The sequence below is a fragment of the Bombus vosnesenskii genome, unplaced genomic scaffold (assembly GCF_011952255.1).
Source record: "Bombus vosnesenskii isolate JDL3184/JDL3185 unplaced genomic scaffold, Bvos_JDL3184-5_v1.1 scf7180000013265, whole genome shotgun sequence".
Classification (NCBI taxonomy): Eukaryota; Metazoa; Arthropoda; class Insecta; order Hymenoptera; family Apidae; genus Bombus; species Bombus vosnesenskii.
In genome coordinates, this window is record NW_022882925.1 from 7,639,861 (window position 1) to 7,659,475 (window position 19,615).

Consider the following 19,615-nt stretch of genomic DNA (forward strand, 5'->3'; position numbering starts at 1 on the left):
CTTTATGATACGTTTGTCGGCGATATCGATCGATATATTTCTACAGGCATGTATCAATGAAACCATATTGTGTTTTCGTCGCGTGCATTAGGTCGCAAGCTGACCACTTCGAGATACGCGATGTATAGTCCGCTAAAAGGATTTGACAAGATATAGAGAGACGAATACAGAGGTGAATTCTGCTTATCTGGTATCATCCTACTGTAGTTAGATCAATGGTACAACACACAGTATCTGACACTGCTAACAGTGAATATACTATTGGCAACACGGTGATTGACACGTTCAACCTAGCCCATTTTCATCAGTCTAAAATTGGAAACTAAACGATACTGTCAATCATGGATTATTCAGAATGAATTATTCTATAGCACTGATTCTTATGATTCTTATAAGCCTGAGCAACGATAGTAGTTATCGGAAAAGTGCATTCACAGAATGTCGTGTTGAAATTATTTTGATTAAACGTGTATGATAATTTTCATAAAATACACGGCAATTAAAACAAGACCTTCGGGTATGTTCCCTTTGTAAATTTACATCGGTGATAATACGAGAATAATTTTGCATTCAGCAAGTGAAACTTTTTGTTCTAACGAATTGTTTTTAAGCAACATGTGTCTTTTCTATTTTCGATTTTAATGCTATTTTCTGAAACACATCAAAGAGATAAACCTATAACTTAGCTATAAAATTTTCCTACTACTCCTTGGTCCATAACAAAACAATTTATAACACCCGAAACTTTTCGTTTACGTAATCTTCTTCATGAAACTTTAATTAATTAGTACGAAAGTTAAATTAAGTTCTTTACACCTGACTTGAGAAAAAATGACCGATACAAAGCACAAGGAATGATCTGATATATGTTTGTATAAGTATAGTGTAGAATCTTATAAAAAACAAGCAAGTAATACTTTTAAAGCGTATACGTAAAGCGTATGACTGAAAATTTCGCAATTAGTCTAACAGGCATAGAATTAATGTTGGTCCAACCATCTGTCATAAAATCCTCTTTAATCAAAAGTCTAGCAAATCCTGGATTAAATATTTTATTGAAAGTAGAAACGTGTTGCAGCCACGAATGAATCGAACTGGAACTTACGTGATTTTCAATGATATTTGTGGAATTCAAAGCGTACTACTTCTCAATTTTCTATGAAATTTGACCAGTTCCCGCGTAAAGTTGCGCTTTTCGTATGTTTTTTTGAACGAAATAATTTAATCATATAAGGATTTATCGTATTTTGCAAATTCCAATATTTGTTTAAAATGCCTAAATACTTTTTTATCAGCATTTTTACTGAATTATATCTATGCAAATTGATATTTTTACAAAGATTTTGATATTCTTTGTACTTTTTTATTCGCGTTCGTCTTTCTCCATTGCTACACAGTTGCGCTTGATACAAATTCATCGAACAGCACAAAATTAAACAAATGTAGTCAAATATCAATGAGTGCGCGGATTTTATTAATCAAAATCAATGATACACGTGGCACGGTATCGCAAAATCAGCTATGTAAGAAACGGAGCAGAATTTTCCACGAGATCTGGTATTATCTTCTTTTATGGTAGTCAATCGGCAGCGTCAGATTGCGGGATTGAAATCAAACCTGGCCCAGCAGCTTCCCTTTCAATAAATCAACCAATACCGGAACATCTGGCCTTCTGAAACTTCTCCCTTCCTTCCTGGTCCTTTGAGCCGGAATGAAAACCTCTTGGAAGAAAGGGAGCGAAGCTTTCAGTCTGTTTAGGTACGCAGAAGCAATCATCTATCCCTGAGGCATAGAAAAGGGATCGTTAAGCGTTTCTCGAGAATTTAGCGATCATTTGCTCGCTCGTTCTTTAATACTTCGTTACACACTCGAACGAAAGGTAATTAGCTGGCCATGCAGCGCAACCTCTGGGTCTTGACTTCGCTTCATCCCTCCCGTCTCGCCTCCTGCGCCAGCCACTTCTTCATCCGTGGCCTCGTTTCCCGGAAACATTAGAATTAGCCGTGAAATTAGCATATTCAGAAGTTTTGCAGTTTAACGGACGACTTGTACGCGCTCCAGACGAGCAACCTCTTGCCGGCGGTTGCACCGGATGTCTTAAAGCAGCCCCTGGTGCAAACAATGTAGTCACGTCGTCTTTCGGACGGAAAAACGTCTCTGTTCGGGCTAATTATCGCAGGTGGTAGAAAGGGATATCCAGCGGATATCCGGGTTAACGAAGAGTCGTGAACGGGCAACTTCTAACCTCCGATTCCTTCACCGCCGCCTTTTCGCTAAGAATTCCTCCTTTTGGCGCGATTCTGCTCAGCGAAATTCTTTGAAATTGTGCCACTTCTACGAAGCAACTGGCTGAATTGTCCTTGTAACCGAGTTTCCAGTTTGCCTCTCGATTTCGAAATTCAACACTTTCCCGCTCTTCACTGCCGTTTTCTACGACCTGTTGACTATATTTCCAGCATTTCCGAGAAATATAAAATAGCAGTTATGTCTAATGGATGTGTATATAGACATGTATGTATATGCCTAGATATTTTTCAAAATTATTTATTCCATTTAGCGGTGATTGTTGTAACTAATTGAGGTCTGAAGTTTACTTATGCAAAGATCTTATTTCGTGTAATCTTATTTGCTTGGACGTGGCTCTTTGTTAAACGTGACGTTATAATACCGTGCATTCAACAACGGACAAGTAGCGATTCTCATAGCGCGACTATCGTTACGAAATTTCTTGCAATGAAAAGCGTTATACCTCTAAATACGCCTAAATGTACGTTTTGTATTACTCATTCTCGTTTGTTATTCCTTTACTTTTTAAACGCCTACAAAAATTTCAAATCGCGAGTATTTTGATTTTCCTGTCCCGTAGTAAAATGTCAGCATTGATTGTTTTATTTCTATTTCATTGTTAAATACAGCTATTTATATATTTTGTTAAAATCATCCCTACTATAGTAATAGTAGATTTTCTAATATATTCTGTTCACCGAATTGTCAACTCGTCGCGAAAATCGAAACAGCCAGCAAATCGATATAACGGTACATGATTTTTCGCTCAACTTGAGAAAAATATTTATTTAGTTTTCCAATGGATTCATTTGCATGGATAAATGGCTGTATGCTTACAGAAAGAGTCATATCCCGTGGCCGTTGTTGCTATCGATTGAGAATATTCAAAAGAACAACAAAATCGGAGAAATTAAATACGAATCCACCGCTCAAATTGTGTTTCTAGAGATAAATACTTGTTTGCCTCGAATTCAATTCGTAATTTACACAGAGAATTTGTTGCACCAGGAAGCGTTGTGCATCAAATTGAAATGATTTTTGCACAAATAATTTTATCTGGTGTTGCAATTGAAAAAAACAGTTCATACGTTGCACACCATTAAAAATATAAAAACTTCAATCGAAATAGATTGAGTCAACAATTTTTTCTTCATCGCAATTTACGTATTTCTGTTTTTAGCGAAGTGTTATAAGGTGAAATCGATCTGTTACTAACGATTACAAATTTTATAATCTTCCGATATTGAAAGTCATTGAAATTGAATTCGTATTTAACAAGGTTACGCTAAAGCCGAATTTCATCGCCTGGTCTTCCGCTTCATCGAGATTTTTCCCATCAAGATGGTTCCCTGTCATTAATTAAACGCCACTTGAGAAGGAGAAAAGCTTTTCCCTTCCCAAGAAGCAAAAGTTGGAGGATTATTTACTTCGACCACCACTCCCCAATAATGTCCCTACACCGTGGGCTTCGGCTGCCAATCATGAGAACTTGCTAAATTACCTGTGTTTCGTTCAGCCATCGAATTTATTTCGTCGATACAATAATGGCAAAACTTTTCTACTCTTGGCTGTGTGTGATTGAAATATCTAACAGAAGGAATTTTTGTAACGTCGAGTAACTCGCAAGATATACAGACTAGACACGCAACTTTCTGTTTAATCTTTTTTTAACTCTAACTGAGAGAGAGAGAAGAAGGCATAAATGGATATTAACCGATCGAGGATCAACATTCCGTTAACGTAATAACTCATCCGTGATCTTTTCCAGTCCATCTACACGTTATTGGATTCCATTTTTTAACGTCGCGTTTATGAAAGAGAATGCCGAGGATTTGTTTAATATTTTCCGTCTTACTTTCTTCCGTCTATCTAAATTCTACAGTGTCACGAAATTTGAAGGAACTGCAGAATTTATGTACGTCAATATGCTAAATTATTCATCTTTCTTAAATTATGGAAATTATTCTTGTGCTGGAAGAAATGATAATTAATTTATAACGGGCTGTGTATTAGCGAAACACGAGTAGACAGCAGTAGCTAACGTTTTTTTTTCGATTAATTAGATTCTCGACGAAACCATGCATATTTACGCGCGGCTGCAGCAAAGTTTCGTAGCCGGGTATGCAAAATTCAAGAGAACGCCCAGGAGTCATATCTATTTCATCGACAGGTTTCAAGCTCGTGCTGGAATTTATAGCAACGTTGAGGCTATCGCCGGCACGGAATTGGTAAAAAAGATATATATATTAACGGCGTAAAGTTTACTGCTTATTATGTTTGAAAAATATGTGATATCGATCGCATGCAAAAGGATAATATTATTTACGTTTGAAAAGGAGAAATATTAATCTGATAAGGGAAGCATCGAGGTATCATTTTCAATGGAAGGTACAGCGTATGAAAAGCAGTTTTGTTAAATCGAATATGTTTTCCAATGCGACAAACATTTATTCGGATTATTTCGTACTGTCATCGTTTCGTAGAGGATCCTTCTACTTGGACTGCAAAAAATGACTACAAAAAGTGGCTACAAAAAGTTTTTGCACGCGCCATTATTTTACAATCAAACGTTTGCTCGCAGTATGTTTCATTTTCGAGGTATCAATTTTTTGCAATCATGTGATATCATATCGCAGAGAAGAAGATATTTGGAAAAAAAGAAAAACAAGGAAAACCGTACCTAGAGTTAACTATTCCTTTTATCCAAGTATCGTGCAATTAATTCGTACTAAAGTGAAAACAAAGCTGCACTCGCTGTGGATACGTAGTTAGTGAAAGCCCGAGGCTAAGGAAAACGAAAGAAGGAATTGTATCAAGAGCAAGCACGTCTAGAAAGGCGAGCCCGAGAAACAGGGAGCAGATTCGTTTGCCTGGATCTACAAATCTCAGTTTGGTTCAATCTTCCTTCGCGCTAACTGGACGCTGACAACGAAACGATCGTCAGAGTTACAATGGATTTCACAGCGCTTTATAATCGAACGGAGGTAATCGCCGCCTCCATTCCAAGTGCAATTACTGGCCACTGTTCGAGCGTCTCCAAAGCCTGCAATTAAACTTTATCTTTAATCGATGTAACCCTGGGATAACGATCCTTTACAGATTTCGTCCAGCTTTGTAAGTTAAATTCAAGAAATCGGGATATTAATTGTCAACTAGAATGTTCGAACGTGAAGCCAGATTTCGTGGATGCGATAGTAAAACGTCAGCGAAGAAATACCATTCATGCAGAAGGAAGGTGTCAAATACGATCGTGAAACTTTGGAAAATTTGAAACACGCGAAAATACGAATTTCAAAAACTCGCCAGACGTCTGTTCTCTCTCTGTTCGATGGTTTAATTTATATTAGCTCCATTTATGCGAGCATACAGTCCCTTCTACAGAGAAACCGTGAGAGAAAAAATTCTATTGAAAAGTTTTATTCCGATTTTCAATTTCCTGCCCTTTGAACTACCTGTTTCGTATATAAATAAAAAATGTATTTAAAAAGAGAAAGAGAAGTGAACGGTAGGGCACAGTCTTTATCGAATAATAATTCTTGTTTTATTTGAAAGAAGTCTTTATGAAAGTAAATGAATGAATGAACATTTTTTAAACACTATATTTTCCGTGATTCTGTATTTACTTCACTCTCTCGAGCGAATTAATTGCTTACTTAATATGTATTAAATCTTCTTTTCGTGTTTATGTTTTTAATTACTATTTAACGAGTTTCTCGCTTCCTGTATTCCGAAGAAGATCGCGACTCACTCCCCTAAAACGTGCAATGAATTTTTAAATAGTCTCCTTTTAGATTCTCGAAACTATACGTACATGTTTCTTTGCTTTTGTATAACACGTAACTAGACTGCGAATTTTTATGCGTTTGTAGAAAATTTGAAATTGTGAAATTGCACGGAACACACGGAACGCGGAAAAATGTATAAAATATCCTGAGTATAGTGCTATAATTTTTTACCAGGGTTCTAGCCTTTTTCACTCTTTAAAGTATAATACGAACGTGCGTGAAAGTCCGCGGTCTACATATAACGTTTCACACTTTATCAATACACGTCTTTCGTTACAAAATTTATACTTAATAATTAAATATTCCAAATCGAATAAAAAAGAGGAGAGATAGGAGACACGAGTGGAAAGAATGGAAGAAATGAAATGAAAATACAGCTGACAATCGAATATTTTGCATCGTTTAACTCGAACCACGTCCAACGGTTCGCAAAACAGAAAACAATCCGTAGACTCTGTGCACTGTAGCGAATATAACGTACATGGTGTTTTACACATTTCGCCAATAGCAACGGTTCCGTTGTAATTAAACGACGGTTCTTCGTAATTGAACGACAATGAATAATGCCACGTGGAATAGAGCAACGTGTCTTTGTGGTAATGACGCTAGTCCACAGCTGAGGATCGCGTGTAATAAGTTAATTGCACTAATTACTCGTAACTCGACTTGAAATTGCTTCGATGTAATAACGAAATTTTCTACGATGAAACGCTCCTAGTCGGTTATCATCCGCAAACTTGCGTGGCACGCTTGCACTTCGTTGAATAAATTTGCTGACCGTTAATTTCAATGTTTTCGGAGTTAGCGTTAAACAAATTTGATATTTGATCAAACAATATTGTTGACTAGTCCAGCGCATTTTCTTTGAGTGTCTCTCTTGTTCGTTGCGAGGCTTTACAATTTAACTAGAATTACGAGGCATCGTAATTTATTTATTAACGATAAAAAGGCAAACGTTCCATTAATTACCTAGAAAGATTATTTAATTAATTATGTAGACCGTATCGCATTAAATCGTAAAATGTACAAAATGTCACTTCTTCAACTGAAACTTCTTCTCGTTGTGATTTGTTTTATTTAGAGAACGCTCACTAGGAGTATAATTTAAGATAAACGTAATTATGCTTTCTTGCTGTATCGCGGAATACAAGATGAAAGTTGAGTTATTTTTGGAAAAAGCAAGTTGAACGACGCGACCTAAGAAACGTAATACGAAGACGAGAATATTTTCTTTCAAATTTGGTATTACTAACAATGCTTAGAAGTACATGGTCAACACTCAAACGGGAGGAGAAACTTATGGTATATCGCCAGAGGCTTTCTTTTTAGCTCGACAAGAGGTTAAAATTTACTGTTTCTTTTCGCATTGTTTCGCGAACTATCCAGTTTGAAAGAAACTGCAAGAAACTTTGGACATAAACGGGAACCTCGGAATTAAGTCGATAATTGATAAAGTTACATAACGTATCGATCAATAAATTTCCATAGTTAACAACTCTTAATTAAATTCAAATTTCTTTAATACCTCGATGTTGCGAAGAATTTTCGTTTCATGATTTATCTTATTTGGAAATCGACGACAGCTCTCTTGGAAAATATCGATTTTAAAATTATTGTCTACGCCATTTTAGGTATTACACCGGCGGTTTCCAATCTTTATGCTACTACGTCTCCACGAAAAAAAAAAATATTTTTTTGCGCCTCCCTATCTCTTATTTTTTTAATAAATATAATAATATAGATACATTTTAAATAATAACTTTAAGTACAAAAAAGACTGGAAACTACAATTAACAGAATAATAAGAAGGCTGTAACATATACATGCGTTACGATTTGAAGTTTTATTTATTGGTAGATATTGTGGCATGGAAATTAATATTTTATTAAAAAATTTTTGACACCTCCCAGATTGGAACCTGCTGAGTCACAATATCAATTTTGATGTAAATAATTTCAAGAAAACTCCATAATCTCATTTAATGAAGAGGCAGCTTTGGTAATACGCAACTGGTTGATGGGATATCGCACTTGCGTATTTTAAAATTGCTCTTATTCGAGGAGCACATATATACGTCTTCGCGTAGCAAACATATATTTTTTAAGCAAAAAAATCTCGTGCCATGATTCTGGTTAAGCAGCATGAAAAACAAAAAAGAAACGCAAAGAAAAGCAAAGAAAAGGCGGTTTGAGACGGAAGGCAAAGGGCAAGAGAGGAAAAGAGAAATTTATCACGTACAGATGTCTGCGAAGATACATCAGGATAATGAGATCCGTGCTCCTTTCTCTGCCATAAACTTGTAAAAAAAAACTCGACGCCGTAACAATGTCCCCTGGTCCACGAGTGATCCATCCTCGTTCCTTCTTTTTACGACGGATTCGAAGAGGCTCGGTGTCGGTGGGTAACGAGTGACAGTAGTTCCTTACGGCAGCGCTCAGGTTCAAGAACTTCGTGTGGGAAACGTCGTCGCCGACCTTGCAGTACAGACTGTCCAGCGTCCACTAACGTTTCCGCATTTTTACGAGTGTCTACTGTCGACCAGATTGCGATCGATTGCACGCTGACAGAGGAATTCATGACTCTAAGCCTGTGTGAGGAAACCAGAAAATACTGGAATCTCTTTGTACCACTGAACTAAATTTAGTTAGCAAAAGTTTAGAAGCCAGAGGTTGCAAGTTATCGATGTTGATAGAAATCAATGAATATTAAATTTAATAACAAGTTAGGTTTAATAACAAATAACCTGTTTAATAACAGGTGACAAACTTAGTGATAAGACGAGTGAAGATAAGAACAAGCTCTCGTCAAAGTAGAATTATTAAAGTGCCAATACGTAACGAGACTGATCTAAGATAATTATAGCCGAGGATAATGTAACTGTTACGTCGCGTAACACTCTAACTAGCCGATGCCACACACCGCAGGCAATATGGCAACCAGATGTCTTCGGATACTCGCAGCGTATTCTCCATAGTTTCAAGGACCTTCCATAAATTTCATAGATTTCCTAGAAAAGGTCCTTCAAACAAAACAAACATCTGGTTCGGAGGAATTTCTAGAGACTATTGTCTACCACGGCGAAAAAGGGAAAGTTAGTTTTCTCACGTACGCTGCAACTTTCCTCCCACTAACCACTTTCTCTCGAGGGCGATTAAGAACCTTCGTCTAACCAATTAAAAACGAAGCCTATTCCCTCACTCTCCTAAATAACATCGGCACCAACAAATCCGATGGTCCCGTGCGCTAGACACACCCATCCTTAGCTTTCCTCCGAGACAGCATCGTCTCCCAAGACAGTACTGATTTTACATCCTTCGAACGGTCAACATCCTTTAACCGGGTATACACACCCGTAGATCAGTCACTCACTCATCTCGTATATACGCACCAGCGTAACTATCCTCGTTATAAGTTGTGGAATAAACGGTGAAATATAACTTACTACTGTGTCATATTCATATCGACCACCTCTGTTATCCTAACCGAAACAGGGGAACGACTACTTCGCGGCGTCGATTCACCGAATCGTAGCGAGAATTTACGCCTCTCGCTGACGCGTTTTCCTCGCGACCGCGTCTCTCCGCGAACGGTCGTAACAGTAACATTATATTTTTATGAGTATAAGGTATCATATAATCTTACCAATTATTTGTGAATTGTTGATTGTTAATTGTTATCATAATATACACGTGCTAATACATGTACTAAAACGTGCATGTGTTTATATTGATATGTCGTTGTAATTGAATACGTGGATCACATCTGATCAGGAGTCCTTTGATTAGTAAAAAGCACAAAGATGAATAGATTACGGTTGAAAAACTGATTCTTTTAAAAGTCTGAAATAATGGGAGAAAATAGAGAAAATGTATTACTTTCGAAAAAAATTATGTGCTAATTTAATACAAACTATTAGTAAATTATATATATGTCGGAGATGAAAGAATACCGGAGCCTTTGGAATTTTGGATAATCCCGCAACATTGTAACCTAGAGTCTACTATAGCTGTAATTGAACAATTGTAGTTATTTAATCCGATTGTAATTGTTCGAGAGTTGTGATAATGAGCTTGGGCTCGAGGCGACAGTCAGTCGCCGAACGTAGCCGCGGTCACGGGATGAATGCTTTGTCTAACAAAGGCATGGAATAATTCTATAGCTCTCCTTAAAAAGGAAATAGTTGTAACACTCGACAGTAAACATTCTAACGGTCTCTGTCCCGTAGCTCGCCACACGCAGACCCTATTCTTCGAGTAAGATGATTGCCAGATGTCGATGCGTCTCCGCAGTACATGTTCAGCTAGCTCGAGGGCCCGTTATAAATCTTAAGATTTAGTCAACTAAAGTCTTTCAAACAGACAAACAGTCTTTGTCCCAACTACGGAAAAATAGGGGAGACCTATTTTGCAACGAGCGGCGTCTCCCACTAGCAACTTTCCCTCGAGGGCGGCTAGCATCTTTTTCTAACCACCGATATGGAGATTGACCAATTAGCAGCAACGCCAATTTCCCTTACTTTCTGAACGAAGGCTTTTCTCGACGAATCCGATGATCTTGTGTCCTTAGACACACCCCAATACAGTTTTCTTCTGTGGCATCATCGGGACGGGAAAGGCATTCTCGCTCACGATCTCATCGATCAAAGAGTAACGCCTTCGCGATCAGTGATTATTCTCAGACTTAGACTTTGTGAGTACGTTCTGTTGTCATCCCATTGACCGCGGATTCGTTATTGAACCTAGGATCATTGTCATTAGTTTCTCGAGTACCTAATTACCACGGTTACTTGTCCGGTTCTATAATAATCCTATTTACACTAGTCAATGTCTTCTCTATTGCATAACGACAACGTGTAACCCAAACGAAGATTCGTTTCACGCCCCTAACCCTAATTCTAATGTAAACCCGACATATATATTATATATACAAGAAAGTTCAGCTTTTTTTGATAACTTTAATTTAATTCAAGCGTTTGAATTAACCCAACTCCCAATTAGTGAATTTTACAGTCAATTCGTGAAGGACTTATTGGGAAAACCTATTCTCGAGTTAATCCATTTTACAATGGATGTTTTCTTAAATAGGCGATATCTCCCTTACCTGAGAATGTCTGCTTCTCGAGTTCAGATATTTCGAATGTTGTCTTCAAGACGACCTATCGTCCAGTTAAAAATATCTGTCGTGCATCGATGCAGGAATTTATAAACCAAGCTTAACGCGATGCGACGACGTTTTTCCCCAACCTGTGTACTTACTTTAACAGACTGATGTCGCTTCAAGCCATGTACATTCTGTAAACTTTCGTTGATTGGCGCGCTTCTAGCTCAGTTTAAGCGTATAAAAGCGGTATAGCAGAAGGCATTTATGCGTTTATTTTACTTAACTCAGGTTATCGATTTTCTAATTCACTGGAAACTAAACACAAACATCCATAAAGCAGAGACAATAATGCTCTGTAGAAAAAATTGACCGTCCAAAACCAGTCGATCAACTGATCACGCATCAAATATTTAGGTATTGTACCGGGTTACAAATTCACACGAAGACTTACGATTTAGGATCGTCTGAACGAAACCGCAAAAACTACACACATTCCTATACCCTACTAATCGTAAAGGGTAGCTCCTCCGCTCTTCGAGTACAAAAAACATTGCTGTACAAAGCTTGCGCAAGGTCAGTTCTAGTCTGTGGATTCAGGAAACAGATTTCTGAGAATAATCCTGGATACTGGCAGACACTATGGCACAAGAAAAGTATCGGAAGAAACAGAAATGACAGGTCTCGTGACATACGCAGAAGAAATGACGCGCGAGATCCTGAATAAAAGTCATGGCAACTCACCAATGCGTCAAATACATAGCGCGATATAATATACACGAAATTCTACCGAGAAACAGAAAATCTGTCTCTCAACTATGTAAGTCCATAACCCCAGTGGAATAGATGTCGTGCTGACGGATTCTTGAAACTTTTCCCTTGTCACTATTCATGCATTCGCAAGAAACCATTAACCGACAACCGAGCATAATTTTGCAGTTAGAGGTTTAGAGCAGGTATTAAGGCGAACACAACTGTTCCCGATACTGCGTGAAAAACGCGCATTGAGAAACCGAAAAGAGATTTATGCGTTACGTAGGAGGCTTTTTTGGAAACTTTCTGGTAATACCGCGTACTTGCTGTCGCTACGATAAGTCGGCTAAGGCCCGATGCGGACGAACGGTTTGTGGTAAATCGCCGCAGTGGCAGCGGGTTGGAAGAGCGGGGAAACTTATGTATCCTTCTTTTATGAGACAGAAGAACCTTATTTCTTCGTTCTTGCAACGGTGCCGCAGCAGTGTCGTACGGTAAAATGTCACTTGTCCGCAGCAAGTCTAACCGTGAACGCACGCGAGCCACATTTTATCGCGTGATACCACTGCGATCGTATGTTCGTCTTTGTTGTTCCTGGTAGGAAAACAAAGAAAGATATATGGTCGCAGCGATATCACACGGTAACATGTCGATCTTCTGCATCTGACCTAAGGTTGATGACAGGTGTGGTTGTTAATCTTTGTCATCGATAGAATAGTATTTATGCATTAGCAGTCTGTACCAAACACGATTATCAATTCGCTGCTATAAAATGCAGAAATAATTATACGACGGTTTACTAAGCTAAACATACGCCTTACCTCTGGCTCGCTCTAGCCTCCGTGATAATTTCAAGTCGAGAGAAGTTCATGCATTCTCGAGTAGATTTATTTTCGAATTGACGTTATATCCGAATTCTGTTTAAGCCAGCATCCATTCGTGGTTCGTTCGAATCCATTTGTGGTAGTACACCGGCTCCAGTTAACTAGGAAGACTGTGCACGTTCGTGAGTCAATCAACTTCTCTGAGATTATCTCTACGAGTTCTATACTGTTAACCGCAAACTTATACCAGCCATGTTGCGCACATTCTACGGTCGAATCTTCTCCAGGCACACATACGAGTTACTAATCTAGTTAGATAAGAGAAGGAGGTTGAAGGTACGTTGCAGCAAACAAACATACATTTGCAATTAATCTACAAGTATCCTATTGGGTTATAACATACACTTGTTCTATGTTCCGACATGTTTATATCATATACAATGGGGGGAAAAACAAGTGTACAAGTGGTGCAAATAGGAAACAGTGAAGTTCAGTCGAACCAGTAGACGACAGCTTTGATGACAAAACGAATGAAATTTTACGAATTACAAGTTACCTAATCAACTTATTTGATATAAATTTGATATACTAGAGTATGTATTTGTGTTATGCATTTAGCATGACGATTAACGTTCATTCATAGTACGTATTTAACATAAAAGTGTAGTACCTATGTAGTATGTGTGTACAATAATATATTACTGTACAACATTTTTTTTTTATATTTATTAAAATTACAATCAATTCTCGCATTGAGAATTTTCAGTAATTTTTCTGGTGTGGCGCAGTAACATGGCTAATTATTTATAATAAGTTAATACTTATTATAGATAAGTATAATTTGTACGTAAGTGTTGTAAATAAGTAGATGTTACTTAATTTAAATAACTAGTTGAATCTGTCGTTTAGGTTTAGCGGGAAGTGTCTCTTCAGCCTGTGGATCTGATCCGTCGTATCAAGTAGTCCAGTGATTAGGGGTGTTTTCGCACGTTCGTGGGGAGACGCGATCTCGAAGAAGCGCGCCAACGGGAGTCGTAAATTCCCGTTACGATTGACTAATCGACGCCATGAAGCGTTCGATCCCCTATTTTTTGTGGGATAATAAGGGTAGTTAACTTGAATATAACGCTGCTATTAACAGATATTATATATTTGCACAATCCAACAATTTCGGTGTAATACAAGTGAATCTGACCTGAGACTCTGTTCGTGTTGTCGCGTATGATGTGTTGTGTCGACTAACTGTATTCGACTAACTTAAGTGGATCCTTGGTGACGACTGACTTGAGCTGATGTTTTGTGAAGACTGACTTGAACTGATGTCGCAGTAGAAGTAGTTGACTTGAATGATGTCGTAGGAGAAGTTGTTGAGAATTGTGGATCTTTAAAGCCGAAATAATGTTATAGGAACACTAAACTTATACTGAGGATTAATATTAAAATAATGAAATATTTATTTCATGGACGATTCCTTATATATTCATCGATACACACTTGCACGCGTCTCAGCACTTTCTTCTATGCCCGACTGTAAACCGACTCTTCGACGACTCTTAACCGACTGAAGAGTTTACATTCCTTTGTTTCGAGACGCTGCGCACACACAGATACTTCTACACACTGATATATACATATAAGTATTTCTACTACGCACTTAACTCAGTCCAGCACAGAAAATTACACATATCTCAACAGAAGTAGTTGACTTGACTGTACGAAGGATGGGAACTCAGTGCCGTTCGGTGAACGGCGGATGCTGTGGCGGAGGAAAGCTAAGGAGGGGTGTGTCCCTTGAACGAAGCACGTTTGTTGGTTAGCATGTGGACTTGTGCTGTGATCACTATATCATTGCGCAATCGGAAACTGATGGTCTCATGTTTGCGGTCCTTGTTGGAGCTCTGGACCCTTGGCGTCATTGCTTGTGCGTATGTTTCCGCCTCGGACTGTCGGGTGGCGTAGGGAGCGAGTTCGTCCGTGTGGTCCCCGACTTGTGCTTTCTTGAGGTTTTCCGCTTACTTGTCGGTGATGAAGGTAATGCTGTTCCCCTGCTTTACGAGGAGGAACTTCGGCTCGAGGTGGAGGAATTCGACCTCGACGGCTGCCTTTCTTGGTGCAACATTGTGTGGTGTTGTCCTCCGCACACCCGACATGTGCTGGCGTGACAATCACGTGCTGTGTGCTCCTTCTTCAGGCAATTTAAGCATAAAGACGCCCTTGTAGCGTCCTTCAAGCGTTCACTCACGGTTTTCGCCTTGAACGAGTCACATCTCCAGATGGGGTGTTGTCCTTGGCAGATGGGGCATGCCGGAGCGACCTGTGTCGCTGTGAATACATGTTTTCGGGGCGCTCGTTGACGGGCTCGACTGGTTGGTTTTGGTGACGATCCTGGCGGGTAAGTCCGCGCCCTATCCGCATATGCTGTAGGGCGTGTTGGGTTTTGGTAGCTTGGTCTGGTGGCTTCTAACACCTCACAGTGACCATGTAAAAAATTGAACAGGTCTCTGACACTTGGGAAAGGTGTGTGTTCGATTCTTTCCTTCCATCTGAACCTTGTCTCGGGGTCTAGCTTGGAGGTGAGCAGGTATAGCAACACAGCATCCACGGTGGGTTGCTGGAAGGCTTGCAAAGCCTTATAATGGGCTTCGGTTTGGCTCAAGTATGCTCGTAAATCTTGATACCCTGGCCGATGCAGGGGAGCGGTGTCAACTAACGCCTTCAAATGCTTGTCAACGATTTTTGCTGGCTGATTGTATCGTGTTTCTAACAGTGCCCATGCCATTGAATAATTGCTGGCGGTGTTTCCTAAGGATGCTATCGAGTCGGCAGCTTCCTGCGTTAAACACGACCGTAGATACATAAGTCTCGTACAGTCATCGAGACGGGCATTTTCATGTATTGTGCACCGGAATTGATCCGCGAATCCGGGCCAATCTTCGTACGCTCCCGAAAAGGTCGGTAGCTGTATTTTTGATATAGGGATCTCCTGGTACCCTAGCTCTGAGTTCGGTGTGCGCGGTACAATGGGCGTACTCCTGTCGTTTGCGTCCAGGCTTGTTGTCGAGGGGGTCGTTGCTGGTATTTTGTCGAGGAGATTTAGGATCCATAGGTTAATCTCCAGACGATCTTGGAATAAAGAATCTGCACGGGCGATTTCCCTTTCATCTAGCGCTTCTAATTCATCTTGAACTGCGCAGATCTTCTTCCAAGTCTCGTCGAACGATTCACGGCAAGCTATTAAGTAGTTCCTTTCTACCCGTTCAGACGCTTCATATTCGTCGAGTTGACGCCTCGTGGTTGCAAATCGGTTGACTAAAGCGCTTCGTCTCCGCCGCAATTTGCTGATCTGGTCAGCTGATGCCATATTTGATTGTTGTAATAGGACCGAGCTTACCTTAACCGAATGGACGTTGATTTGGGAATCGGTTGCTGATGAATGTCCAGCTACGGTGGGACGCTGCCTGGTAGCGTGCCTCGACCAACGGATTATACTTCTTCGAAGGTGACGCTCCTGACGTCACTTACTTTGCTGAAGTGATACACTTCCGTTGCTGGATTCAATGTGGACACGTGGCACTGTGTGATCACTTGTACATTCACTTTTCGTTGGCACGTAATCCGGCTCGAAGGATCAAATGTTCGACAGGATGCGTGTCAAAACTATCCACTGGCCACTGAATAATCCGGCTCGAAGGACCAAATGTTTTCGCACGTTCGTGGGGAGTCCCCACGCCAACGGGAGTCGTAAATCCCCGTTACGATTAATCGACGCCACGAAGCGTTCGATGTGTTGTGTCGACTGACTGTATTCGACTGACTTGAGCTGATGTTTTGTGAAGACTGACTTGAATTGATGCCGTAGTAGAAGTAGTTGACTTGACTCTCCTGATGTCGTAGGAGAAGTAGTTGACTTGAATGATGTCGCAAGAGAAGTAGTTGACTTGACTGTACGAAGGATGGAAACTCAGTGCCGTTCGGTGACGATGCTGTGGTGGAGGAAAGCTAAGGATGGGTGTGTCCCTTGAACGAAGCACACGGATTCGTTATTCACACCTTTCGTCAATGAAGTGAGGGTAAACGTCCGCGATGCCGATTGGGTATGACCCATGCGAATGCAGAAGGAGATGAGGAAGTCTCCCACCAACGTGAGTCGGGGGTGATTTCATTCCTGGGAAAACCCAGTCGTTTTCGGTGGACATGTGTTGGGTTTTCCCAGTCTACCTGCCTTTTCCGTGTTTTTTAATAGCCTCATAAAATCAAGGACTTTTCCTAAATCCGGATATAAACCGAAAATACTTCTAGACATTTAAATTGCTTGGCAACATATGGAAACAATTAAGCTAGAAGTTGAGGTTTTATGTTGGGTCCTTGAGTTTATTGAGGGTCGGGAAGAAGGTAGGTCGGCCGCTGGCTGCCAGGTAACGTCGGCTAGGGTGCGGATGCTCCGTGCGACGTAACAAGGGGGTTTCGGTGTTTGTTTTTTTTTTTTATTTATTTGTTGAAATTACAATCAATTCTCGCGTTGAGAATTTTCAGTAATTTTTCTGGCGTGCCGCAGTGACATGGCTGATTATTTATAGTAAGTTAATACTTATTATAGATAAGTATAATTTGTAAGTAAGTACTATAAATAAGTAAATATTACTTAATTTAAATAACTAATTGAATCTATCGTTTAGGTCTAGCGGGTAGTGCCTCTTCAGTCTGCGAATCTGGTCCGTCGTATCAAGTAGTCCAGTGATTAGGGGGTTTCGGTGTTTGTTGGCTCTTTTGCTTTATCTGTCGCTATATTTTGTTATTTCCTCTTTGACTGTGGATATCTTGAGGTCGCGGTGTATTGTTTCGTTGGTAACATACCAAGGTGCATCAATTAGGGATCTTAGCGTTTTCGATTGGAAGCGTTGAAGTATTTCAATGTTGAAGTTACTAGTGTACAACATAAAAGATAAAAGTGTAGTACCTATATAGTATGTGTGTACAATATTATATAGTGCAATATTACTTGTCCGAAAAGTGTCCTTCTTTTACAAACACGTCTTTTACAACAACGCATTCTTATACAAACATGAAACCTAATCTGTCAGACGCTGTGATCTTTATTTTGATAGAACAAAATGGATCATACGTAATTCGATAAAATAATATAAAACGGAAAATGTTGTGCATCCATTATTTCCTTATAAAACGAAAGAAACTTTTTGGACGACCTAATAATATAATACGTAGCACAAAGAGGAGTTGATAGTAGTGTGAACGATTTACGCTTACTCTGTTTTCTATGTAATTCTATTTCTACGTGGAAAATGCATTCCTCGCCAAAAATACAGCGAAATAGTCGTCAATAGTTTACACAGACGAGCAATCAATGGACGACACTTCCTCGCGCGGATTAATAACATTTCGGCCGGAACAAGGAAATTTCGGATGTCGAACTGCTAACAGGTCCATCGACAAATTGCTTATTTGCGTCAAATGCCCCGGGACGTTCAGTACAGGTCCGATTGCAATGCAATTCCGTCTACCCTCGATATAATGCTCTGTGTCTATACGTGCCAAAGAGGGTTATTGAATTAACTGCTTCTAACTTTGAAAGCTCCGGCGTAATTTACTTTCACCATCCACAGAAACTCATTGAAATACTTAAATACCTATCTCCCGTGATACCGTTACAGTTAACAATACAATGAAAATCTGATTAGCTGCAGAGAACACAATAATTCACCGACGATTATTTCTTATCAACGACCATGCATTATAAAAACACAAGTCTATATCTCTTTTTTTTAATTTATTTATTTGCATTTTACAATTTGTCTAGTAGAACATTTGGTAAAATATTATAGCTTAGCGATATAGTAATATAACATGTGGATGGCTACCCTCAGTGGGATACCATCTTCGAATTTGATTGATTTATTTCTTTAATCATCTCAGATAATACGTGTTTGTTAGGTTATGTCCTTTGTGAGATCTGTTGGGTGTTTCCTTTTTAATCTTCTTTTTATGCTTGATGTGTCGACCGTTTCCGCTGCCAGCCGGTTTGGGTGCGTTGCTATTCTTTCTCCGTGCCTTCTTGCACTTTTGTTAATCTCCTCCTTGACCATTGGTATACCCAGGTCTTTCCGAATGTCGTCGTTCCTAACGTACCATGGCGCGTTTACTATTGTTCTGAGTATTTTCGATTGCGTTGCTTCTATTTTGATTATATGGCTCATTGCTGCTATTCCCCATAGTGCTATTTCGTACGTCCAGATTGGTTTTATGACCATTTTATATATTTTTAATTTGTTTTCTATGCTTAGTTTGGATTTTCGACTTGTTAGCCAGTACATTTATCTCCTTGCCATCTGTATTTTGTCTATTGTTGCTTTAATATGCTGTTTCCATGTGAGTCGTGAATCTAAGTGGAGTCCTAGGTATTTGACTTGCCTTGTTTGTATTATGTGTGTACCGTTTAGTACAATGTTTGATGGTTTCTGTTTTCGCGGTGTGAATGTAATGTGTTTGCATTTTTCGGGGTTTGCTTTGATTTGTTTTGCTTGAAGCCACTTTTCTATTTTTGTGATATGTTCTTGTAGTAATGTAACTGCTGTTGCAGGGTTAGTATGCCTGGCTAGTACAGCTGTGTCATCCGCGAATGTCAGTATTTTGCTGTTGTTAGTTGTTGGTATGTTGGCCGTGTATAATGTGTATAAAATTGGTCCTAGCACGCTTCCTTGCGGAACTCCTGCCTTGATTTCTTTAGCTTCCGAGTGTGTGCTTTTGATTTTTACTATGAAGCTTCTGCTGCTTAGGTATGATTTGATTAGTTGGTATATCTGCCCCGGGAACTGTTTCCTGATTGATTGTAGTAGGCTAGTGTGGTTTATTTTA

At 39.4% G+C, this 19,615-nt stretch overlaps 2 protein-coding genes across 2 annotated transcripts in view; one reads left to right on the forward strand and one right to left on the reverse strand.

The window, feature by feature from the left end:
- Positions 1-19,615, forward strand: part of LOC117243296 (zwei Ig domain protein zig-8-like) — a 442,015-nt gene that overhangs the window by 76,987 nt on the left and 345,413 nt on the right. The window lies entirely within an intron of this gene.
- On the reverse strand, positions 1,453-8,730 carry LOC117243297. The gene is made up of 2 exons (XM_033510660.1): positions 8,310-8,730; positions 1,453-2,461 (listed from the first exon to the last, which is right to left on the reverse strand). The coding sequence occupies exons 1-2, from the start codon at positions 8,421-8,423 to the stop codon at positions 2,213-2,215; spliced, it is 363 nt and encodes a 120-aa protein (XP_033366551.1). The 5' UTR covers positions 8,424-8,730; the 3' UTR covers positions 1,453-2,212.

Coding starts and splice junctions, on each gene's coding strand:
- LOC117243297 (XM_033510660.1), bottom strand. CDS start 8,423: ATGGATCACTCGTGGACCAGGGGACATTGTTACGGCGTCGAGTTTTTT. Junction 2,462..8,309: donor ATGTATCTTCGCAGACATCT/GTACGTGATAAA, acceptor TATATTTCTCGG/AAATGCTGGAAATATAGTCA.